Raw genomic sequence first — 26,696 nt, 5'->3', positions numbered from 1 at the left:
AGAAAGGAAAAAATAAAACACAACAAGGTAGGCAACATGTGGTAGCAGCAGGAGTTGTCCTTGGGCTCATATGACGGGCTTCCTGGGAATAACTGGAGGGTGGAGACTAGAGAGAGGAAAAGATCCTGCAAGAGGAAATAGGAGCAAAGACCAATAAACTTGAGCTACATTTAGGAGAGCAAATTGATAGGACTTGGTGCAATTTTGATGTGGGTGTTCAGGGGATGGGAAGAATGCTGATGGAGCCAAGCTGCCTGGTTTGAGTTATGCGTGGCTCCTCCAATGGAGGTGGAGTAATATTGAAATTTATAGCCCACCATTCCAGAAGATAGTATTCTGGGTGTAACGGGGACCAAGCTAACAGAGCTTAGGGGAACTAGGTTCAGCTCATTCACAGTAAGGGTTTGGCAGTCAAAGGCCAACATCCTATTCTGGTGGTGGGTCAAGAATTGTGAGTTTTGAGGCTCAGTATGGGGGCATGGCTTCTCATATACCTCACAAAACAGGTTAACCCTCCTTTTCCCATTAATTTCAATCTTTTTCTTTCTATAGTGTCCCTCCCTTCAGTATTCAGACATGGCCAAATAACTCCCATATTGAAGACAAAAGCTTTCCTTTGACCTCATATTCTTCTACAGCTACTTCCTCACCTTATCTCTGTCATCAAGCTTCTCCAAAGAGTTATCTCTAACTGCTGTCTCCAATTCCTTATCTCCCCACTCACTTCTGGCCTCTGCTTTTACCACTCCCCCAACATTTCACCAGCAATGACTTCTGTGTTGCTAACACCAATGCATACTTTACTGCCCTATGTCATTTCAGCTCTTGTATCTTGGCCTCTGTGATAGCACAAATCTAGCTGGTATTAGGGGTTTGAGAGACTTTAATTTGGATCAACATATGTGACAAAACTCTTACCCTGTTCCCTATACAAATCTACCACTGAGCAGCAGACCAAAATTGAGGCCCTCTTGAAATCCAAGTCAACGGCCTTCTGTTCCCAGTCTCTTAAATGTCTTGGCCTAAGGGGAAGTCAGAAATCAATGGCCATTTTCAGTTCCATGTCACTCTTGAACATCCATGGTCATAAATGAACCATGGTCTGCTCACTATGTACCAGACACTAATCACTTTACATGCATTGACATTGTACCTCACTCTAAGATTGCAGGTATAGGTCAACGTAGTATGGCAATTATCCCCATTTTATAGTTTGGGAAATTGACAAACACAGCTAGTAAGTGCAGAGCTGAAATAAAAAACCCCAGTAGTCTGACTTCAAAGTTACCACTTTTAGCCATGATGCTGTATTGTGAGGGGCTGTGGTATCAAGTTGAGTGAGAAACAGCTAGGCCCACCCATCACCTATTATCCAGTCCAAGGTCAGCATCGACCAGAGAGTCAATCACTCATGCAGCATTATTGCACATGATTTTTAAAAATTAACTTTTTTATTAATTTAAAAATCCAGAAATACAGTGACTTCTTAAATAAGTACCATAGTTAGGTACATGTCCTGTGAGAACAGTGAAAAGATAATACTGTTATATTACTCTTATTTGTTTACATGAGTTAACTATAAAATGGCTATAACCACTAACTAGTGCTTATGGTCTTTATTGTTCCAAGTGTTTATAATACAAATAAATACACAAGAAGAACCACATCCATTCCTCTACTAACTACAGGCTCTTGGCCACTTCTCCCTATGTCCTACTCTCTACATACTACCAAACATGGGAAGGTTTCTATGTTGGTGCAGCATAGCTCCCCAGCTCCTGCTTCACACAGCACTTTGTAAAGGTGTGACCCATAACCTAGGGGCAGGAGTCTATCTAGGGAAGCTCTCTGGGTGTTTCCTGAAGGCTGAGCTTTCAGAGAACACCTGAGTGGGAAGGATTTGGGGTGAGTCATCAAGAAGGAGAAATTATGGCTTTGCTTTAGGAACCAGTTACTTTTTTCCACACTATGGAAATACTGCCACCTCTGGGAAGGACACAGCAGCTTCTTAAACACCCTCTCCCCAATAATGCTCCGTAGTCTATCAGCCCTGAATGTCTTTCCTACCTCCCTTTCCTGAGGAGAATGTGTGTGAGGGGCTGGTAAGAGGCTTGTCCTATGAGAGACTGGCCAAAAGTCCCCTGTGTCTCTTATATGAGAACAGACTCCTTTATGCCAGGTTGACATAAAAACTGGCCCTTTTACATTTTTCCCTATTGGTGTCCAATACTCTAAGAAAAAAAAAGTGTTCTTCTCACCTATGGTCGCTGAGTGGGAAATACAGGATTTCTGGTCCTTAATACTTTTAAATACTCACTAGAGTTCATTCATGGCCCTCAGAGGAGATACTAGTTTGGTGTAAAAGTAATTGAAGTTTAAAAGGTTAAAAATAATTGCAAAAACTGCAATTGCTTTTGCACCAACTTAGAAAGCAGGCTTGACCCTTGCTGTGGAGAATTTATAGTTTTGACATAAAGATTATTTTTAAAACCAGGCCTCAGAATGGATAATTTATGCTCTGGTATTGGGCTGCAAACAGACATTTTTGGAGCAGCCCTCTATAGAATCCATGATTCAAATCCATGCTTGATGGATGAGATGAGAATGGCAGGGAGATTTAGGATAAAGATCTGTATCAGAATTACCATCTCCCTAAATAAGCAATAATTCTCCTAATTGAAGAGCAGATACTCAGAGGCTCATGAGGTCTATGGCCCTTTGCAAAGTAAAAATCAACTCCTGTAATTAGAGAAGGAAAATTGCCCTTTTAAGGACTTCTAGAATTTAATCATTTAACCTAAATTTTGGGACTAGAGAATTATGGACTAGAGAATTTCGACTAGAAAATTAGTGAATTTTGTACTATTAATTGGTGAGTTGTATTGACCTGAAAACACAAAGATGGCCTTGTTGACGTCTATCAACTCCTTTATTTAACAATCATTTTGTCTTACATGGATTCAGTTTCTGAAAATTTTACCCAATTCTAACTTCTTTATAGAGGCTCTATAGGTTCAGGGACACAAGGGAAGTGGGGGAAATTATTTACCGCTTCAAAGTGAATGTGGCCATGAAATGGTGATCTTATTCCTCACTCTGCCACCGTAGTTAGTGACTTCAACAATCACACCACAGATTCAAGGGCAGAGCCTTCTGCTCACAGTTCTTTCTTTATCCTCCTAAGTACCAACAACCACCAAGCTATTTGGGAGCCAGGCCAAGGAAATAAGAGGAGAGTCATTGGTGGCCTTGCCTCAGAATGAAAGCTATAGTTTAGTGTGTGTGGGAGGAGGGGAGTTAATTTAAAACAAAAACATAAAGCACTCTAAAATTTTAAGACTATAATATCATACAAATATTTCTCTGTACTAACGAACTCCTACTAAGAAGCAATTCCCTTCTCTATCTTTCATTGGAATGACTTTCTTAATAGAAACCCTGGGTTTCTTTTTACTCTTTAACCTGTAAAGAAATGTGGTTCTTCCAGAAACTAGAACAGAGTTATGGTGTTCTATCCCTCTGTCTCCTACAAATAATTCAAGACTCTTTTAGCGTCTTTGGAGGAGATGTTTAAGGGCTGACACGCCACTCAACATAAAGGAGCAAATTATGCTCTGCATGGCGTGAATAATTAATTGCATTTGAGTTTGGCTTTTAGAGCATTGTTGACTTGAACAAAATAAGCCTGCACTCCAGCTGCTGCTTGAGCTTTCTTTCTTTACCCTATCCAATACTGTCTGTCTCATCTAACAGTGGCCATTTTCAGACCTTTCCGGGTACAAAACTTTCACCAAATCTTCAAGTTCTGTTCTGCACACACGACTTGAACACATCTGGCTGATCTGAGCTTCTCCTTCGGTGAATATCTTCCACTGGCCTAAAAGGCAAACACAAAGTGGCAGGGAGGTGTAAGAGTTGAGCAGAGCCAATTAGGAGTACAACCAGTATTCCCCATCCTTCCTCACTCACACATGGACCAACCAGGTGAGCTGGGATACGAATGTCAAGTGGTTTCAGCAGAACCGCCCCCAAAATACTTTCTTGGGGACAGATATGGAAAACAGATCATGGAATTTTCATTTCGACACGCAACATTCATAAGAATCCCAAGAATAATATGTAATTGACTCCTCAAGAGTAAAAGTATTATTCTTGGAATTTTTACAGTATATTTAACATTTGTGAAGTGCTCCACTCTCAGGTTATTACTATTTAGGTGGCTCACTTGGCACCAAGTCAAATAAGGTACTTTGGAAAACACTATCTGGTAAATTACTGGGACTTTGCTTACTTTTGGGGGCCTCAATGTTGGTTGGGGTTACTTGATTATTTACGGCTCTTTTCTCTATTCCTGCCATCCTTTGTTAACAACTGCTCACCTCTGCTTTCTCCTATGCCCACAGGCTGTCCTTTCTCCCTCTTTAGCACCCCTCCCCTCCTATGGCTCCTTTATAGAGTTCCATTCTCATATCTCACATCTGATCCCTTTCCACTCTGGGTAAACATGGCTATATCCCTTCCATTCCGTTTTCTTCTCTCCCCCCACACTCCACACACCAAAAAAAGTGTCCTTACCAACTTCTCTATCCCCCGTTCTGTCATGCTAATTGAGCAATCATTTTTTTAGTGCACACTGTGTGCTGAGCACTGGAAACTACCCCACATCTCTGTTCCATTTCTTTTCTAACTTTCCTGGTGCTTGAGTGACAAGATCTTCCTTCTCCTACTATCATCTTACTCTGTGAAATAACCTTCACAACAAACTTCTCACTCTGGATAGCCTCTTCAGTCTTCTTTTTATTCCTGTGCTCATGGTATTACACCTGGAGAACTCCTAGACCAAGGTTAGCAAGCTCCTCTTAATCCAGAACCTATGTTAAACCTCTTCTTTTATTCACTAGCCACATAGGAACAACACCCTTCTTTTCAGACTTAATTTCTCTGTTTCTATTTCCCTGTTTTCTCCAACTCAATAGCAAGGTAGAAGGAAAAAGCAGAGAAGGATAAGGGAAGAAGCCAGCTTTTACTGAAGCACCACTGTGTGCCAGGATCTGAGAGACACATTATATAAAGGAGTCAGGCTTGTTCTTTTGTGTCCCCATGTGACTCTGCAGGATCCTCTCATTACCTACTTCTTCAGCAGCACACAGTTTGAAGCACACACTGTCTACTTCTGTTATATATTCCAAATCCTAACTGTTACAAGAAGAAAGTTTGTTTAAATAATCTTTCAAGTCCCCTGGTGTCTAGCACAGTGGCTTGTTCACAGTATAAACAAAAAATATGTTCTTTTAAATTAATTGGTAATTTCAAAAGTCACATCATTGATCCTGGGATTCTAGACCCTGACTCCTTTACTCCTTGCTCACATGTTAGGACTCCCAACTCCTCTGTTTAAATTCTCCTACTGTCCAGTTTATTGTCCATCAGTCTCCAGCAGAACAAACAACTAACTGACCTCATCAACTCTATTTCCAGCAGCTTATTGGATAATTCTGCTCAGATAGCCCTTAAGCATCTTAAGCTAAAGATATTCCAAGTGAGACTCAGATTTTTCACCAATATCTGCTTATTCTCCAGAGTATCTCTTTGGTGAATGGTATTACTATTCACTCACTATAAAGTTATTAATATTGGAGTCATTCCAAACTGATTTCTCTCTTTGATACTGTTCTTGATGATTTGACCCCAGAGACGTCTCTCACAGTGACCTCTCTTCCCCGTCTTACTGACTTAATGCAGTATAATTGCTTCCTACCCTGTTTCCCTGAAAATAAGACCTATCCGTACAATCAGCTCTAATGCGTCTTTTGGAGCAAAAATTAATATAAGACCTGGTATTATAGTATATTACATTACATTACATTACATTATATAAGACCCAGTCTTATAGTAAAATAAGACCACGTCTTATATTAATTTTTGCTCCAAAACATGCATCAGAGCTGATAGTCTGGCTAGGTCTTATTTTCAGGGAAACACAGTAACTCAGACAATAACCAGCTCTTTCACTAACAGTCCACCTTTCACTTCACACAGTAAGCACCTCCTTCTAAAAGAACAGATGTCAATGCATCCTTTACTTGCTTAAAAAAAACTTCACTGGGTTTCTCTGGTCTAGAGATCAAGTCCAACTTCTTAGCCTTGCATATTGGGCTCTGCATAATCTGGCCTCATCAAAGCAGGTGCTTAATAAATCCATCTGACAGCCAAGAGACATTTTTTCAAAGCACCATTTTGATATTACCACACTGTTTGTAAATATAGAGCAACCACCAGTGCTACTTGCATTATATCTGGACTTCTCACTGACTTCTTCTAGGCCCTCTGATTACTTCCTACCTCCAACTTCTCTCATCTTTCTGTGCACCTTATGTGGTCTTTGTAATTGTTCCTCACCCACACCCACACTTCTTGTTTGCTCCTTGCCTGAGTCTTCTCTTAGGCTACACTCTCTCCCTGGATTGATTTTCTGACCTGTTGCCCAGTCACACCCTTCTCTTTCAAAACACACCTCTTCCTGGAAGCCTTCCCCGACTAAGCCCACCTGACTCTCATCTCATCATTCTTTGCAGTTCCTCTGCGCACTTAGGTATTTAATTCCTCAGAAGGATACTAATTCATAGTGAAGGCATTTTCATGTTCTGTCTCGCCCATTAGAATTCCCTGAAGATAAAAATTCTGTCTGTTATTCTTTCAGAAGTGTACCCCATCCCCCAGAGGTTAGTAGTATCTAGTCCCTAGGCTCCATCTAGTGTAGAAAGTGGGAGAGCTGCAAGTATGCTTGAGTACCTGAATACTTTTAAAGAAACATGACCAGCCAGGGGCAGTTCCAAAGAGCCAAACAGAGCTTTGATACAATACGGGAAATGATATGTATTGATTTTCTCTCTCTCATTCCTACCACCAGAAGACATATCCTTCAAGATGTGAAGTCTCCACAAATATACCAGATCTGGAATCTTGTGAGCTTTTTCTAACCATATTGAGACTCTGAGTTTAGCAATTTCATTAAAGATATTCAGGAAACTTTGACCTGAGGTAGCTTATGCTCAGATTACGTCTGGATTTGTATTCACCAGAGCAAGGCTTTTCAGTTCACATCCAAACACCACATTCTCTGCTAAGTCACTGGAGAAGATATAGAACACCCTCCAGTGCTGATAGTGAGCATTGCTAATGTTCACTGAGACCACAGATAGACTTTATTTATAGCTATGCTCCATTGCAAATTGGGTGTGTTTTCCAAGGAGGAGTAAAGAAAGAGAGGTACCACTTACTCAGGGTTGTCCTGGTCACCAGCTTGAAATGATGGAGTTCCTCAAACATCCTCTTGGAGATCTTCTCAATATGGAAGTGCTGGAGGATGCCTGAGGCCAAGCAAAAAGTGGGGCTGGTGGTCAGGTGCCCTCTATCTGAAACCACCAGCCCCTTTTTCTGCTTGGGCTGAGCATATTATCTAATTACTAGGGCTTAGATGTATGCAGCTGGGCTGTGTACTGTGCTTAACCAGCAACTTGGATGGTTCAAGGATTACAATCGACTCCATTTATTTTCTTGGCTCTCTGGCCTCCCACTCGTTCTCCAAAGGATGGAGATAGGGAGATAGAGCTGAGATCCCATCCTAGGGAAAGCCATATGGAATCAAACATGGGTGATGGTTAGAGCTTCTGCAGCCAAAGGCAGTATTAGAAATTCTGCCCTTGCCCCAAGTCTGGGTAGACAATGTCCCTGCCAAACCACAGGGCTTCTCTCCTGGTTAAGCAATGAGAGCCAGCAGTGGGATTGATACAGACAGGTTGTTTGTATAAATGGAGAAGCCATTCCAGTTCTTGAACTTACCAAAAAGCATATTTTCCTTTGGGAAATATTCACAGCTCCTTTAACTTTCTCTTATTAAAAAAAAAAAGTGTGGAGAGTTCAAATAAAGGTGTTCCAGTCTCAAACTTGCCTGAATACTGTTTTGCAGTTAAGGAACAGCATGTTATCAACCCAACTAACTAATCCTTAAGAGGTCTACAAGGAAAAACATTAATGAAGTCTGAGTTTTTCTCTGCCTGCCATGCACAGACCTTGATTGCCTAGCACTGTGAACATGGTTATTTAGATGCTATACTAGTGAGTTGAAAAACATCTATACACCTCTGTGTGGTGAGATATGTGGTATGAAAAATAGTGGGCTCACTGCTAGGGAAGCCAACAGAACAGCACTTAGTCCTAGGTGGCCAGTTATAGAGGAGCTAGAGAGTTAGGGAATCAAAATCAATAGATGAATAGAAAAATAAACATGAACAAGAAACATATATGTGTTCTAGAATATTTTTTAAGGGATAGGGAGGAACTTGTTCTTTCAAAAAAGAAAGGTGGTTGTGAAAGGAGAGAGAAAAGCCCCACAAATACAACAGCAGTTGTTTCTCAAACTATGGTCCAAGTGCCACCTAAATTAAAATTACCTGGCTGTTTGTTAAAAATGCAAAAGTTTAGAACCTACCCAAAGCTTATTGAATTTGCATCTCTTAGATGGTGCCAGGTAGTTGTATTTTAAACCACCTCCTTGCATGATGCTGAAACATCCTAATGTTTGAACACACTCGAGCTTTATGCAGGTTCCAGTAGAACAAAATGTGCATGATTTTCCCATTAAAATCTGTCACACGGGATGTCATGCGGGGTCTCTGGTCCCGCTCCCCACACAAGACTGCAGGACATGGTGAGGCCAAAAAGAAACACCCACGGAGCCATAGATAGGGGAGTCATACCACTATATTCTCGCTGGCAGCTGGGTTGGAGACACAGGAAGCAGGAGCCACACGAACTGCAACCTGGCGTCCACTTCTCTTTGCCAACCAACCTCACTTGCTAACTGCAATCCGCTCTTGGTAGCTCAGCCACCATCTTGCTAGCCCCCATTTTCTGCTAGCGTAGCCACGGCAGTTATATTAGTGGCCAGTGGCTCACTGGTTACAGCTGATGGCCATCCAATCATAGTTGATGGCCATTTACTACCCGAGTGAGCACCTTTCCACATAAGGGCGAGAGCCTGGAAACTGCACTCCTGGCTCTGTCCCCAGAAAATCTCACCTCTACACTTGAATTCCTTGAAAACCTGGCCAAACTAGATCAGCACTGATCTTTTATCTATGGGATGGTTTGAATAGCTATAGGATTACAATGTGTCTTGCTGTGGCAGTTACTGTGAGTAATCAAAAAAGGAATTGGACATCATGACTGGAATTGTTCCTCCAGTGAGACTATATTCTTGAGGCCAAGGATGATGTTTTAAATCTGTCTTACCCTACAGTACATAGCATGATTCAATACACTTCGCTTCCCACTGAATGAATGGATTTTCATGTTTGTGGAGTTTCGTGTTGGAAAGAATGGTAGACTACAGTTTAATAGTTTGCAACTCTGGCTACACACTAGAATCAACTGTGGATCTTTAAAAAAAACAAAAACTTAAGCCCAGACCCCACTCCCAACCAGTTAGTCAGAATCTCTGGGGGTAGGCCCAGGTATTTGGTATTTTAAAATAACATCTCCCAGATGATTCTAATGTGTAGCCAGGGTTGAGGACCACTCCTCCAGCCTCGCTTGTGTGAAAAAGATGGCAAACCCCAAGGGTCAATACTTATTTTTTAACCCAGGCCAAGGTTAAATTTAAAGGCCATAATAACAAATTTGTTAGTCATGTGTTAGTTTCTAATCAATCAGGAAATCTTCTGACCCAAACAGAGGAACACGTTGAATCAAAATTAAGGTGAGTTTTCCCCTCCTTCTCTGTGTCCCCTTAAAAGAAAAATACCCAAGAAACAAACAAAAAAAAGTAATGTTATATTGCTTACCCTTTCTAATGGTCCAAACATGGACCTCTACCTGGGGTGGTCTCTCTGTCTCCAGTGCTATTTTTCTTGTGGTCTCCCCATCCTCCATGAACACTGATTCATACACAGGTACTGTTTCTTCTCCACAAAAGTGGCCTTTGCTGTCAAAGCTTTGGACTGGAAGTTCTTCTAGAGTTAGGAAGCAAGTAGAATTTTGTTATGGTTTTCCAACATTAAAAGTGAACTTCTGCATGTATGTATCTCATTGTTCATGACACCTCATACTCATCAAAAGTGGACAATTAACAAGAACATTCTTACAGAGATAGAAATTCAACCCATATTTCATTGGCTCAGCTTAGGCTGTTCCTATAACAGCTACCAAATCTTACAAAGGAGCATGTGACCTTTAAGTACACATGATGACAGTATCCTAGTTCTGCAGAACACTGCCCCACAAACTAAAGTGGATCTATCCACCAGCACATAAGAAGTGGACCTTCATGAAGAGGAAGTATGTGGCCAGGTACGGATCTCTTAGGCACATTAGGGAACACAGGATTTTCCATGTGGGTCAGGATCATGATCTTTCTAGCTCAGTGTTTACCAACAGAGACCCAGGGAATGGACTGACAGAGGGCCTCAGTTAACTTTCCTGACATCACTTAGATATACTTAGAAAACATCTATGACACTCATTTCTGTGCCTATACTTGCCATAGGATCTGTCCAAATTGGCTTGACATTTCTGAATGCTCTCTGATTTGTTTGTAAGAGGAACGATAAGACTGGATCAACACTAGTGCCAAAACCTAGATGTCAGATTAGTCATATGCATGCTATGCCAAATGAACGGTTGGGAGACACACAAAAAAATGGTCAAATTCCCCAAGTATGGATTGTTTAATGTATCAACTAAACATGGATTTCAGGTTCCAGGCATAAAGGTACCACCTTTATGGTGGAAAGATACCCCATTCCACTCCACCTTCCTCATTCCTCAGCCCCCTACCAACGAAAGTTTCTCTGGGTTGGCTATCTGCAAATTAAGTTCCTTTGCTGGCATTGAAATCAGCACCCTCTTCTGTTGTGTATTTAAAGTGTATCCTCAAATCAGGAACAACAAAGAGAAGCTATGGACACTGAAAACTTTGACTATGTGCAGAAACCATCTGTAAGAGTATCTGATGAAACAGTCGAGTGTGGAGTGCTTTGGATCTGTGACTCTAATTAGGAAGATCACTGTTAGCCAATCAGAATCACTTAGACCAGAGATTGTAATCAAATTGCTATTACATGTCTCTTACTGACCTGATTAGCTTTCCCTCTCCCACCACATTGGACAAACCCAAATCTTCTCTTGATGATTCCAGGTTGGATTACTCAATTTGAGGATTATCCTAGAATCAAGCTTCCTTTGTCCTTTAGTCTTTCTTTTTAGTTATTTAATTACTTTGTGGGCTATTGTAAAAAAGGTGACATGTTAGGTATTTCAGGGCGTGCTAGCACTTTTCAAATGGGTGAAGAGGAAGAGGTCACTAAGTGTACAGGGACTTCCATGTATGTAATTATCACCTTTAGAATGAGAGCTGACTTCATTTGTTAAATTTTGATCACGAGTTCAATACTGGCTATGGCTATAACTGCCATATGAAATCCATGATGGCACTGGAAGGATCTATAATATGCTAAAAGCTCTGCCAGTGTCCTGAAGAGTCTTCCTGCATCACCACACCCTGCCCTCCAAGAGCTTAATTTACTCACCAGAAGAGATCCACAAACAAAAAAGTCCATTAATGACTCAATCCTGTCTGGCACTTAAAATATTAAGATAAACAAGTGTGTCTTTCAAACTACTTACTCAGGAACATCCTCCTCATTCCACACCCTCCACCTCAAGGTGCTGTCTGATCACTCTATGTTCACTTATTTTCATTTACTTCTGGGGAAGCATGCCATGCTTGAAATAATTTCTGGCCATTCCCACTTCCCGGGAGAATGCTCCTGTCCTGAGCCCTCCAGAAGTAAGAATTTAAGAAACCATTTCCTTAAGGAAGTGGTGATGAATAATGATGTACTAGCCAAGCCCAGAAAACTTTTAAGTCTTAACAGGGGCTTTTTATGCTGTAACCCAAAAAGAGTGTGTAATTACGAGATTTCCAGGTGTCTTCGGGAAGTGGGAGTCATACACAACTCTGTAGGTGGCCACTGAATAATTCAAGGCAAGGCCGGCCTTTACCAGAGCAAAAGCAAGAGAGAGAGAGGTGAAATTCACATCCTTTATTTTGGTCCCAGTTTATTACTGCAGGAGCCTGCAATCCTTTGTTATAATGAAACTTTTGATTGGGTCATCAGTGAATTGTATTTATCTCTTTTCCCTTCGGTCATGCAGGATCTTGGCTCCCACTCTCCGCACAAAAACGCAGGATATGGTGAGGCCAAAAACGAACACCAATGGAGCCATAGATAGGGGAATCATACCACTACATTCTCGCTGTCGGCTGGGTTTTAGATACAGGAAGCAGGAGCCACACGATCCGCAATTTGCTGTCTGCTTCTCTGCCAGCCAACCCCACTTGCTAGCTGCAATCCTTTGTCTGCTTGTCTGCCAACCAATCAACCCCCTAGCATAGCCACGGCAGTTATATTAGTGGCTAATGGCTAACCGGTAACAGCTGATGGCCACCCAGCCACAATGAATGGCCATCTGATTACAGCTGATGGCCATCTACTACCTGAGCCAGCACCTTTCCACGTGAGGCCGAGAACCTGGAAACTGCTGGGATTCTGTCCTCACACTCAATCCCTACAGGATCTTGCCTCACAGTCTACACGACAAGCGTCTTCTGTGAGGGGCCCTGTGTCAGGAACCCAGCTCATGAGAAAAAGTTTCATTCCAGTTCAAGTAATGTCGCAGTGTGTGTCCCTCGATGTCCACCTGATTTCTGGGCACAGCCAGGGTTTCTCAGGGCACCATGCTGGAACAATGGTGGCTCACTGACAAGGTGCTTACATATTCTTGATGGCAGCTGGTCGAGACACAGGAAGCAAACATCCTCCTACACCCCAACGAGGGGTCTCCCTGCACCAGTCTCGCTGGCAGACGGGTGAGATACGGGAAGCAAACATCCGCTAGTTCCACTACATGGTGGTATGTTCCCAAACAGTCAAGCAGTCCATCATATCAGGGATGAGAGGCAATCCCCATAGTCCACAGTCATTCGCCAGGGCTGTGTGTTGGCCTCACAATGTGTGCTCTCTCTGCAGGGTAAGGGCTCCAAGTCCTCCTCAAGCTGGGGGTGAGGGACACCCTTGGCCAGTAGAATGTAAGGACCAGGCCAGCAAGTAGCCTTTGTCTGTTTTGTTCATCTCTCTATTCTCAGTGTAACAGTCTTGCACACAGTAGGCACATCATACATATTTTCAAATTGAATGCATGATAAAGTATATGCCCCTTGATGCTTTAAAGTTGCTGAGAACGTGAAGCAGGTGCCCTGGTGTCATGCGGGAGACCCTGCTCACTCCGCCATTTGTCGTGGGAGGTGGCCTGTGGGGTCTCTGGTCCCACCCCTAATCAAGCTGAAAGGAGTCAGCCTTAAGAGGCCTCATGAAGTCCTGGAGGGACACGGGTCGCACTTTCTCAGATGTCTCCTTTAGGCTTCTCCGGAATTGCTGTTCCGGACGCAACTGTTTCCAAAGTTCCAATAAGAGTGCATTGGGTTGTCAGTCTAGTTTTTCCCAATTGACCCCTGTTGCCATGAGATCATGCCACATCTGTGCCCGTGTTACTCTCTGAGAACCGCGACCTCGCGCCTTTACCTTTGGTTTGGGCTTCCAGGTCTCAACTGCTCGGACCTCCTGTCTTAATTTCCTTTGCCTCCAGCTTTCAACATCCCCTAGGGTGGCCATGGCAATTGTAACTTCATGGATCCACTGCCCCACATAGGGTGTAAGAATGGCAACCAGGGATCCAAAAGCACTCGCAGATGCAGTATCCAAAACCAGATCTCTCATGCTGGCTGTAAAATGGTCGTCATCCGGCCCCTGCATATTAGGGTTGAAAATAGCACGTCTCATACCCATTTCACGGATGATTTGAGTAAGTTCCGTATATGACTGTCATTTACTCACATTGCCTGGCAGCTCGCCAGCCTGTCCCCATACTGTGCGTACTGCAGCAGTGAGCCAATCCATTAGAGAGTGGTTGCCCTGGTCTTGGGCCAACCTATTGGCAGTTCTGTAACCTTTGTCTCAGGGACAGATGCACTGTCACGAAGGCTAGCTTTTCCATCTTGCCTGGGGAGCAGAGAATGTTGTCTGCTCCCTCACCCCATAAATGTAATAGCCAAGCAGAGACTGGCTCTCCAGGGCGCTGTCTGTACCGCCTCCCCAGCTCCTGCAACTCAGTGGGAGTGTAAGGGGTGTAGGTTATGAACTCAGTCACAGCTGGGTTGCCTGCAGCAATGCCCCCGGAGCCCAAAAGTTGTTCATGTTTTACCCTTTGCTTCAAGATTGGCTGGGCTTGGGGGTTGGGAGCTATGTTGTCTCCACTTGCTTCCTCCGCCTCTGCCTCAGAGTCTCCACTGTGGGGCCCCTCTTCTAACAGGCGGACCCGAGCTTCCAGCGCCTCCAAGTGGGACACCTGGTCCGGCACCTGGGCCATTTCATGAAGCGCACTTTCCATGTTGAGACTCAAGGCCCTGAGGAACATCCAGCCCACACGGCCGGCTGTAGCCTTAGCCTCCTCTGGCAACCGCTCAGCCAGAGACTGCAGGGCCCTCTCCACACTGGCTGGAGAGCCATCCATGTCCTCCCACCCCTCCTTGGCGGTCCAACTCCTGAGAACACTGGCCAACGGACACCACACACTGTGTGGGTGCCACACGTTCTCCTGCCCAGAGTCAGATGCCATTCCTACCTGGTCGGAATCTTGCTTGCCATGCCCGGTGTCTGAGTGTGTGGAGGCCTCCATGTATAATGTCCATAATCCTCGGAGCCTACAGCAGAAGCAGATCAACAAAAGGAAGACAACACCTTCCATGGCCAAGAGGGTGGTGTGCCATCTGGAGGCTTGAGTCACCCAGGCATTCTGAACCTCCCATTTCCAGTGTCACTCCTCATGGGCCTCCCAAAGCTGAACTTTTACACACACAAACTGCTCCACCATGCTTTGGTAGGTTTTGGCTGGCACCATACCCTGCTCGCTGCGTCATTTGTCATGCGGGAGACCCTGCTCGCTGCTCCATTTGTCATGTGAGGCGGCCTCGGGGTCTCTGGTCCCACCCCCCACATAAGAATGCAGGATATGGTGAGGCCAAAAAGGAACACCCACAGAGCCATAAGTAGGGTAATAATACCACTATGGTCTCACTGGAGGCTGGAGTCACACGACCTGCAACCTGCTGTCTGCTTCTCTGCCTGCCAACCAACCGACTCACTCGACTGACTCGACTCACCAACCAGCACAGCCGCAGCAGTTATATCAGTGGCTAATTGGCTAACTGGTTACAGCTGATGGTCAATTAGCCACAGCTGATGGCCATCTACTACCCGAGCCAGCACCTTTCCACGTAAGGCCGAGAGCCTAGAAACTGCTCTCTGGGGCTTTGTCCCCACACCTGGCCTCTGTGGATAGTGACTCTTGTTAGACAATGTGACTATTAAGGAGTCGTTCAATTTGCAAACACCCATGGCTGGTTCACTGAGAGACAGGTACACAGAATAGGAGAGAGATTCTCTCCTATTCTGTGTTGCCCAATAAGTCCTCTATCTCCACACACATGAGAAGGGTGGGGAAAGAACTTTTTCAGAGAAACAGGTTTAGTCAGTCAGACTCTTTAGTATGTTGTCAACTGGAAGTTTGGAAGGAAGTTTTAAAAATAATAACTTTTATTATTTTTCTAATCACAAAAGTAATGTACATTGAAAATTTAGAAAACACAGATAAACAAGAAGAAAATAAGAATTACCCATAAGTCAGTCACCTAAAGATAGCCACTGTTAACATTCTTCCACATGCCCTTCCAGTCTTTTATTTTGTCTAAGTGTGTTATAAACACTTTCTTTTTGTAACACACAATGTGGGATCATATTACAATGTTGAATGGAAACTGACATCTTGGGATGCTTAACCATGCAGATGGAAGGACTGTGGGTGGATTTGGGGCCCTTGCTGACTCTCTTGTTTTAACTTCCTGTTGAACTCTGTGGTAACGTCCAGGGAGAGGGAGGTTAATATAGGAGGGAGCCCTGTTGGGCTCAGCCCCTCTCTTTTTCCAGGCCACGGAGGACTGTCCTCCATTTGTGCAGGCCTGCATGCCTTCTCTTGACAGTTCCGTTTTCTCTTTTTTTCTTCCCGAATAAACCGTTTTCTTTTGGTGGATTATCTAGAGAATTATTTTAGCAGATGACAATGCATATTCTTTTTAGCTTGCCTTTTGTACTTAACAAATATATTGCAAACATCTTTCTATGTCATTAAATGTTGGTCTACAATGATTTTTAAATTGTTGTGTACTGTGCCACAGCAAAACCACACTATAATATATTTAACCATTGCCATACTTCCTAATTGTTCACAATTTTTCATGATTGTAAACAGCATTGCAGCAAAAATCCTTGTTTGTATATTTGTGTATGTCTATTATTTATTACTTTGTTAGGATTCCTAGGCATGGAATTGCTTAGCCAAAGAGTATGGAAAGTAAAGGTTTTAATAAATATGACCAACCTGAGAGGCCAATTATTTAAAAGACAATGCCTATTCTGTGTCCTGTTCTCACACCTTTTTGATTTGTTTACTATGTGAATTACCTGCATCAATAAAATCCTAAGCACACAACAAAATGGGATTAGGACTAAAGATCTGAGATTCAAATTATAACAATATATACTGGGAGGATTTATCTTACTTGGGGTAGTTTAGGTAATATTAATCTAATCTGAAATTATCATGTTGTAATACTTATATGATTACAGGCATTAGTCCCTTGACCAAAGAGAAAATTGTGTTGGTGGAATTATTCCTAAGTGGCACTAAAAAGTTTGAGGATTCAGTGAGATCACAGACTTGGAAGTCATAAAAGGTCATCATGGCTGGGTTGCCCCCATGTCCATATCAACCTCATAATGTGCTCTTTCCTTACCCCTAGTAAGTACATTTCCTCATCAATTGTAATGGCCCATTTCTCTATTTCAGATCAGATAGCTCCTGTCCTTACTGTCCATACCCTACCCTCTGTTTACTCTGAAACACGGGGGTCATTATATTAAGAAAGATTTTGTTTGTGCCATTAATAAATGCTTCTCAAACTTTAATGTTCACAATAATCAAGTGGGGGGGTTTGTTAAAATGCAGATTCTGAAGCAGTACGTTAGAGGTTGAACCTGAGTGTCTGCATTTCTTACTAGCTTCCAGGTGCTGCTGGTCCACAAAGCACAGTTTGAGTAGCAACACCAGAAACTACCCTGGGCCTACAGCAGGTGTTCCCATACTTGTCTGCAAATTAATATCATCTCAAGATCTTTTATAAATTCCAAAATCCAGGCCACACCTCATATCAATTAAGTCATCATCTGTGGGGATGGGATACAGGTATTTACAGAAGCTCTATGGGGGATTCCAATGTGTAGACAACTTTAGGAACCACTGGCTTATTTGAAGATACTCAAAAAATATACATTGAATAGGTTCATGTTTGCCTGCTACTAATGAGGAGTTGTCTAAATGGAAGGAATAAATAATTTAGCTCTCTGCCTACATTTAGTTTTCTTTAAATTAAAGTTTATTTGGGCGACAATTGTAAGTAAAGTTACATAGATTTCAGGTGTACAATTCTGTAATACATTATCTGTATCTCACATTGTGTGTTCACCATCCAGAGTCAGTTCTCTTTCCATCACCATATATATATCTACGGCCATACCACCCTGAACGAGCCTGATCTCGTCTCTGCCTACATTTAACAAATGTTTGTTTTTTAAACTGTCTTGGAAATTACTAATTAATTCACTCTCAGAATGTTGAAGCTAGAAGGACCCCCAAAAATAATCCACTCTGACCCTCCCATTTTGCATAGAAGGAAACTGAGGCTCTGAGAGTGACTTGTTCTAAGTCACACAGGAAACCAGTGACTGAGCCAGGGCTGGAATAATTGATTACGAATTCCATACTCTGTCAATCCCAGTACTATGAACTATATTTTTATCTAGCCATATGTCAAAACCACCATTTAAATAATTAATTTGCTGCAGCCTGCAGTGGGTCCCCTCCCAGGAGGTCCCAGGGCTGGCATGACCAGTGGCCAGCTTTGGACTGAGGAGAGCATCACCTGGCTGCCACCAAAGACAACATACCCAAAAGGCAGACTGGGCAGTCACCTGCTAAAGTTAATCCAGCTCTGTACGGTCAGCCCCTGCACCACAATTCTTCCACTGTAGCCACGGCCAGTCCTCACAACCAATCAGCCTGAGGGTCACTCCCTCCCATTAACGTGCAAACAGAACCAAGGCTCAACTTCAACAGGAGGGAACACACAAACCACACAAGGGGCACACCTGGAGCACCTGCCTCTGGTGACCAGAGAGACTGCCACTGGATGCCACAGGGCACCTACTACCTAAGGCCACTCTACCAAGACCGGGAGACATAGCAACCCTACCTAATACATAGAAACAAATACAGAGAGGCAAGCAAAAAAAAAAATGGGGAGACAAAGAAACATGTCTCAAATGAAAGAATAGAACAAAGTTCCAGAAAAAGAACTGAACAAAATAGAGACAAGCAATCTATCAGACACAGAGTTCAAAACACTGGTTATAAGGATGGTAAATGACCTCAGGGAGGACTTCAACAAAAAGACAGGAAACATAAAAATGGAGACAGAAAACATAAAAAAGAACCAATCAGAAATAAAGACTACCACAGAATAGCATTCCATTGTGTATATATACCACAACTTCTTTATCCATTCATCTATCGAAGGACATTTTGGTTGTTTCCATGTCTTGGCCACCGTAAACAAAGCTGCAATGAACATTGGAGCACACGTGTCTTTATGTATAAATGTTTTCAGATTTTTGGGGGAGATACCCAGGAGAGGGATTGCTGCTGGGTCATATGGTAATTCTATTCGTAATTTTTTGAGAAACCTCCACACTGCCTTTCATAACGGCTGCACCAGTCTGCATTTGTGACAACATGGATGGATCTTGGGAGTATGCTAAGCGAAATAAGTCAGACAGAAAAAGTAGAGAACCATATGATTTCACTGATACGTGGTATATAAACCAAAAACAACAAGAGAACAAGACAAATGAGAAACAAAAACTCATAGACATAGACAATAGTTTAGTGGTTACCAGAGGGTAAGGGGGTGGGGGATGGCAGATGAAGGTAAGGGGGATCAAATTATTTGGTGATGGAAGGAAAACTGACTCTGGGTGATGAACACACAATGGGATTTATAGATGATGGATAATTTAATACAAAATTGTACACCTGAAATCTATGTAATTTTACTAACAATTGTCACACCAATAAATTAAAAAACTAGTTAAAAAAAATAAAGAATACAATAACTGAAATAAAAACAATACAGCAGAAGGAATCAACAGTAGATTAGATGAAGGAGAGGATCGCATCAAGTATTTAGAAGATAAGGTAGCAGAAAACATCCAATCAGAACAGCGAAAAGAAAAAAGAATCCAAAAAAATGAGGAGAGTTTAAGGGGCCTCTGGGACAACATCAGGCATACCAACATTCACATCATAGAGGTACCAGAATGAGAAGAGAGACAGCAAGGAATTGAAAACCTATTTGAAGAAATAATGATGGAGAACTTCCCTAATTTGGTGAAGGAAATAGATATACAAGCCTAGGAAGCTCAGGGAGTCCCAAACAAGATGAACCCAAAGAGGCCAACACCAAGACACATCATAATTAAAATGCCAAAGCTTAAAAACAAACAGAAAATCTTAAAAGCAGCAAGAGAAACGCAGTTACCTACAAGGGAGCTCCGATAAGACTGTCAGCTGATTTCTCAACAGAAACTTTACAGGCCAGAAGAGATTGGCACAAAATATTGAAAGCAATGAAAAGCAAGGACCTACAACCAAGATAAGATTACTCTACCCAGCAAAACCATCATTTAAAATCGAGGGACAGAAAGAGCTTCCTAGACAAGAGAAAGCTAAAGAAGTTCATCACCACCAAACCAGCATTACAAGGAATATTAGAGGGACTTCTTTAAGATGAAACAAGACAAAAATATGAATAATAGAATGGCAATAACTACATATCTATCAATAATTACTTTAAATGTGAACGTATCAAATGCTCCAATCAAAAGACAAGGTAGCTGAATGGATAAGAAAACAAGACACGTACATATGCTGCCTACAAGAAACTCAAAAGACACACAGAGACTGAAAGTAAAGGAATAGAATAAGATATTTAATGAAAATGGAAACAGAAAAATAGATGGGGTAGCAGTACTTACACCAGAGACAAAATATACTTTACATCAAATGCTATAACAACAGACAAAGAAGGACCCAGTAATCCCACTTTGGGGTATTTATCTGAAAAAACCCAAAACACTGCTTTAAGGGGATGTGTGCATCCATATGGTCATTGCAGCTTTGTTTACTATGGCCAAGATGTGGAGGCAGCCTGGGTGTCTGTTGGTGGATCAATGAATAGAGTAGGTGGTAGATATATACAATGGAATATTGCTTGTCCGGGGAAGAGAATGGGTTCTTGCCATCTGCGGTGGCATGGATGGCCCTGAATGGTATTGTGCTGAATGAAGCATGTCAGACAGAGAAAGACAGATGTAATGTGATTTCGCTTATATGTGGAATCTGAAGAACAAAATAAACAAACAAAGAAAACAGAAACAAACTCATAGATACAGAGAACACTTTGATGGTTGCCAGACTGGAGGGGTTTTGAGGTGGGTGAAAAAGGGGAAGGGATTAAAAAGTACAAATTGGTTGTTACAAAGCAGTCATGGGGATGTAGGGCATTGCATAAGAAATACAGTCAATAATATTTTAATAACTATGTATGGTGTCAGAAGGGCTGGGTGAAAAAAGGGAAGAGATTAGGAAATAGAAATTGGTAGTTACAAAATAGTCACAGGAATATAAAATAAAGCATAGGGAATATAATCGGTAATATGGTAATAACTATGTATAGTGCAAGGTGGGTACTAGACTAGTCAGAAAGATTATTTCTTAAATTATATAAATGTCCAACCACTATGCTGTACACCTGAAACTAACGTAAAATTATATTGAATGTCAACTGTAACTGAAAAGTTAAAAAAGGGGGAATAAAAAGAAGAGGAATAAGCATTTCTTCTTATTTCCAGTATAAAACAAATAAGTCTTGGGGATATATTATAATATAAAGCATAGGAATATAGTCAATAATATTGTAATAGTGTGATATGGTATCAGATGGTTGCTGGAATTATCATGGTGATCACTTCTTTAGGTATATAAATGTTAAATAACTATGGTGTACAACTGAAAATAATATAATATTGTATGGTAGCTCTATTTTAGTAAAAATCTTAAAAATAATAAATAATTTGTCCTTTTCATCAGTTAATATTTTCTACTGGTCTGGAAAACACAATGGGCTAGAAGTGACCTGGGTTCCAGGCCTTGATTTTATTATCTCTCTATGTGACTCTGGGCAAAACACTCTACTTTATACACCTCAGTTTTATCATCCTAAAAAGAGAAACAATATCATGATAGGATTTTAGTCTTGGAAGGGAGGTTGGAGACCAACTGTTCGAAATTTTAATTGTATAGTATTGATGAGGCTGATGAGGTCCAGAGCATAGTTGGCACATTTTCAAGATCACACAGCAACTTAGATTAGGACCAGTACCCACTCTCCTTCCACTGTACCACATCTGTCTCTCATCCTAGCTCAAAAAGGTACTGGATGTGACTGTGCTTTGATGAGTTAAATAGTGATAGAAATGAAAGGTACTACTGTTCTTCCTAATCATTATCATAAGCTAATTTTTTCTACTATTTATAAAACCAAGGCTTAAGTTTGGCATTTAGGTCTACATTGGGTCAAAGGTATTGTTGACACAAGCAAATCCCGTCTGTTTCTTAGTAGTAAATGTCTTCCAAGCTACCATCTTACTAGCCCTTCAAGAGAGGAGCAAATGAATTTCATTATTAATAGAACTATTATCATTACAGTGATATCACAGGTTGATTATATTTCTGATGCTCAAACAACACTGAGAATGACTAAGTGGGGATCTCAGTCAACCAAAGGCAGGGCTTCCAACCAACGCACCTTTTGTCTTTTTACCTCGACACACCTTGCAGCACTTTCCATCTACTTTTTGAGGATACTTGCAGGGGTATCGGTTGGGGCAATGGATTTTCTTGCACTCTTGTTTGGTGACATTACAAGTGCACAGCACACATTCCACAATGCCAAATGCCCGGAGGTTCGGGTGCCAGGACTCGCCATGGGAATAGGTCTTTCCATTGTAAACACACACTGTAAGAGAACACGTGACTGCAAATTAAAGTCTAGGGAGTTGAAATGGGCCCCTGTACTCAGAACCAAAGACTGGAACCCCTTAAGACATCAAACATCCTTTGTTCTTTACATGACTGTGGAGATACAGTGACAAAACAGCCTCTTCTAACTCAAAACATAGCTTGGGCTTTGCTCTACCATCAACAACTATTCAGGTTCTTCAACCATGGCCTCTGAATGTTCACAAATTCCTGGTAGTCAATAAATATTTTTTTAAGTGCAGAAATGAATGAATGTATGAAAGCAGAGTTCTATCTGTCTGGGGTACCTGATAAGGAACCTCTAGTAGAATGTAGTGTTAACACCTGCAGTTCCATAGAGGATTATATGGCCCAAATGTATGTGCTTCTTGGCATGATAATTTACCAGAGATTTGCTACCCAGGGAGGCTAGATGTGAAAGCTATTGCTCTTTCCAAAGGGCCATTTTTTTTTCCAGATCCTGAAGCAAACCCATTCAGAATATCAAATGCTATGAGAGTCTGATTCACCAACACAGATGGGTATGGAGCTTCATGGTGCTGGCCTACTCTCTGGCATGGGAAGGAAGATTATAAGACAAGATTGAAAGAAAAAGGACCCACATCATCCCAGTAAGTAGTGAAAGGCAGTCCTTTTGTCACTAATCTTCAGGCAGTGTCTTCTGCCCCCACCTCATAGTGGCTGTAGAGATTTGACTACAGAGAACCAGTGCCTGTACTACAGCTATCCTTTGGTGGTCTCATATTTGTTGAGTGGGAAGTGAAGCTCTGTGATTTTTGAGGGTCCTTGCAAGAGCAAGCATCTGGGCTGCAGGTTGAGAGGCCTATGAATGCAAGGGGCCACAGGAACATCCTCCAGTGTAAACCAACCAAAACATATCCAGCTCCTACTGTGAGGCACAGAGCTAGGCTCCAGGATGAGAACTGCACAGGGCTGCAAATGGGGGAGGTCTGAGACTGAGTTTTCTCCCTTTTTCAAAATGCTGAGACATTCTGGGGATTTCAAGCCACTACTGGGCCTGGGTATGTTTCTCATTATTCCCATCACCTCACCATACCAATCAACAACATCTCTAGGGTGGGCTGTATCACATAAGGTGGGGGTAAGGTGGGAGAAATAGCCCCACACAGAGCATTTCAACGAATTGACTGATTTGGCTGCAAAACAGTGGCTTCAAAAGAATGAATCATTGGGCTATTTGTTTCTCATCAAGTCCATTGGTTCACATTAAGAAATATGGATGATGTTGGCTGCCTTTTCTTGTCCTTCGCAAGAGCTGCTAGAGTACTAGGTACTTTAACAGGTCAATCTATGTAATATAGCCAAAGACCTAAACCTAAATCAGAGAAGCTCCCAACCTTACAGTAAAATACAATAGGGATTTGATATCTGAACTGTGAGGCTCAGGGCTGTGAATGGAATCACATGACAAGAGAGGACAGATGTGTTGTTCTCTCTCCTGCCCTCACCTCTTCTCCTCCCTGTACAGTGACACTCCTTTCTAGACAATGCAATCAAGTGAGTACATAGTCTGCTTCAAGAAATTTAGGCTGGACTCAAATTCAAATTGGTGGAGTCCCATTGCTTGTCTCCTTTGACTCTAGCAAGGAACAAAGTAGGCGTATCTCAGAGAAGCACATAGTTAGCAGGAAAGCTAAAAAAAATAATGAAAAACAAACAAACAAACAAAAACAGGTGGGGCAGAGAGGATTCATAGTATTATATAGCTAGATTCCCTTTCCCCTAAATGTTTAGACTAAGGGAATAATCTAGACTGGATGAGTGCCTACAGTCTCAAGTGAAATAAGGTGATGCTAATTCTCTGGAGGGAAATGTAGTCTTCTCCCCACCAACAAATTCTCAAGGTGATTTTGAATCATCCATCTGAGACATTGGGAATTGAGGATGAGGACAAGTGATTCTCCAGTGAACTGCTGCATCCAGATCAATAGGGGCAATGAATAAATGTGAACTGCTAGGGTTTTTGTACGACATGGAGAAAATCAAGGGATGAGCCTCTGCCCTGAAAATGAAGAGGTCTGTAGAAATTATGGGATTTAGGGTTTTCAAAGTTCATTTCCCCTCATGATTTTTAAGGTTTTGAAATACTTTCAGAGCAAATCGAATCTATTGGAGGCAATTTAGGATTGAAAATCAAACTGCATCTTAACTCCTCCTCCTCATTTCATAAATTCATATCAGAATGCCTTGGAATTTAAAAATAATAAATTTCAAATCAAACCCAGATCGATAGTAAATATTTCTAATTCTTCTAATATATCACCATTTTTTATTAAGAGTTTTATTTTGAAGGTTCTTCTTAAGCCTGTTAGTTTCCAAAGCAATTTAATTTTTTTATTTTTAATATAAAATGTATATCTAACTAGTAACAGATGTGATCAACTAGCTTAGGTTTGACTAGCTTTGTTGAGATTTACAGTAAGAGTTCTTTGTAAAGGATTGCTTTTCACTCATGTTATTCAATCATTTGGTCTAATAATTTATTACTTTTAACCCATTCAGAGAACTGTCTTTGGTTTGTTTTTCCTTTAAAGGAAACAAAACATGTTTATGGTTTCATAAAAAGGAATCAGCTGAGCTCTTGCTCTGAAGAGCTGCTTGACTCTATGCCTAAAATAGTAAGAAGCAGTCAATAGTTTGATAGAATTTCTCCTGCCTCCACCCCCGCTAATGGAGGGTGGGGGAGGTGGAGGCCAGGGGACTCCATGCAGGAAGGAACAGCCTCAGAGTGTGTGTGTGCCTGCTGCAGCCAGCTGGTCAGCTGAGTAGGCTGTGTATCCGTGATAACATGATCAATCCTCCTGGTGCTCAGGCCAGGAGATTTCTGGATTTCTCACTAGATCAATAAATTCTAAGGACAATCTCCTCACATGAAGTAGAATCTCTGAGTGTTGGGCCCAGAATATGTACCTTTAACAAGAGCTCCGGGAGAATCTGGGGTGCACTGAGGTGTGAGAATAATATTTCTAAGGTATGGATAAGAGCTTTAAAAGTGTTTGGCGCTGAGTACCTTTGAGCATTGGGTACCCTAACTGGAAAACGAACACTTCTCATTCTGTTAAAGACCCAATGAACATTCCCAAATGACCTTCAACCCCCAGGGTCAAATGAGAAAATGCTGGAGGCTGCATTAGGTTCACTGCTTTCTTATCATCTGTCCTAGATAAGGACAGATACACTTGAAATTTAAACTATGCTCTTTGGGCTGCAGTTAGGGAAATCCTGAGTCCCTGGAGTCATCTGCCCATACATCGTACACTTGATGGTGAGTGATCCACATGTGAATGTATGATATGCATGAGAGGAAGGGGCCTTTTCCAGCTCTAGCCCTCCGAAGACCTGGGCTGCTGAAACCCTGATGTAGATGCAGTACAAAAGGAATACACCACTTACCTTGTCCATGCGTGTGCTTGTTATTGATGACAATCTGCACTATGGTGCCTGATGCTTGCTGGGAATCCATAAGAGCTCTCCGGTGACTTCTGATCCCAGGAAAGCGGGGCAGACCTCCGGACTGCGGGCTTGGTGGAGGATTATAGTGAGAGCGGTGGTAAGAATGTCTCTGTAAAATGACAAGGACAAATTTAGTCCCCTAAATCCATCAATGAGAAGGCAGAGATGGCCTTACATACATTAGAAGGCCATTTGATGATTTTTAGTGGTGACCTCTGATCTGAAATGCATGTCCAACCCCACCAATAGAGAAATATGAAATCAGACAATGAAGTTCATGAACTCATCCTAGATAAAATGCTACATGCCTCATTGCTGAATATCACTACAGTCCCCTTCTAAGTACTCCCCTTGGGAAGCTGTGCACCAACACCAGCTCCTAGTCCACCCTTCAAAGCAATTTTAGAACTCTTTTTCTGGAATGGCCATCAGAGCTGTCGTTGTATTATCGATGTCCTGAATGTCATCAAAGTGTCTTCCTTTCAATATTTCCTTTATCTTCGGGTAAAGAAAGAAGTCACTGGGGGCAGGATCAGGTGAGTAGGGAGGGTGTTCCAATATAGTTATTTGTTTCCTGGCTAAAAACTTCCTCACAGACAGTGCTGTGTGAGCTGGTGCATTGTCGTGATGCAAGAGCCATGAATTGTTGGCGAAAAGTTCTGGTTGTCTTTGTCTAACTTTTTCATGCAGCCTTTTCAGTGCTTCCAAATAGTAAACTTGGTTAACTGTTTGTCCAGTTGGTACAAATTCATAATGAATGATCCCTCTGATACCAAAAATGTTAGCAACAGCATTGCAACAACTTCTCGAACTTAATTGTCAGACCTCATAGG

The 26,696-nt window shown here is 42.0% G+C and overlaps 1 protein-coding gene across 2 annotated transcripts in view; it reads right to left on the bottom strand.

The window, feature by feature from the left end:
• Positions 1-1,443: 1,443 nt before the first annotated feature.
• CHRDL1 (chordin like 1) overlaps positions 1,444-26,696 on the bottom strand; it is a gene marked incomplete at its 5' end in the record, with an annotated part of 187,614 nt that continues 162,361 nt past the window's right edge. For both annotated transcript variants that reach the window (XM_081043672.1, XM_081043671.1), the window contains 5 exons: positions 1,444-3,877; positions 7,281-7,370; positions 9,846-10,013; positions 22,172-22,366; positions 25,804-25,972. In XM_081043672.1, the coding sequence (XP_080899798.1) occupies positions 3,747-3,877; positions 7,281-7,370; positions 9,846-10,013; positions 22,172-22,366; positions 25,804-25,972 (753 nt within the window). In that variant the 3' untranslated portion in view covers positions 1,444-3,746. The remainder of the gene's footprint in view (positions 3,878-7,280; positions 7,371-9,845; positions 10,014-22,171; positions 22,367-25,803; positions 25,973-26,696) is intronic.

The sequence above is a fragment of the Rhinolophus hipposideros genome, assembly GCF_964194185.1.
Source record: "Rhinolophus hipposideros genome assembly, chromosome: X".
Taxonomy (NCBI): domain Eukaryota; kingdom Metazoa; phylum Chordata; class Mammalia; order Chiroptera; family Rhinolophidae; genus Rhinolophus; species Rhinolophus hipposideros.
The sequence above is the reverse complement of the archived record's forward strand: the minus strand, read 5'-3'. Positions and strand labels throughout refer to the sequence as shown.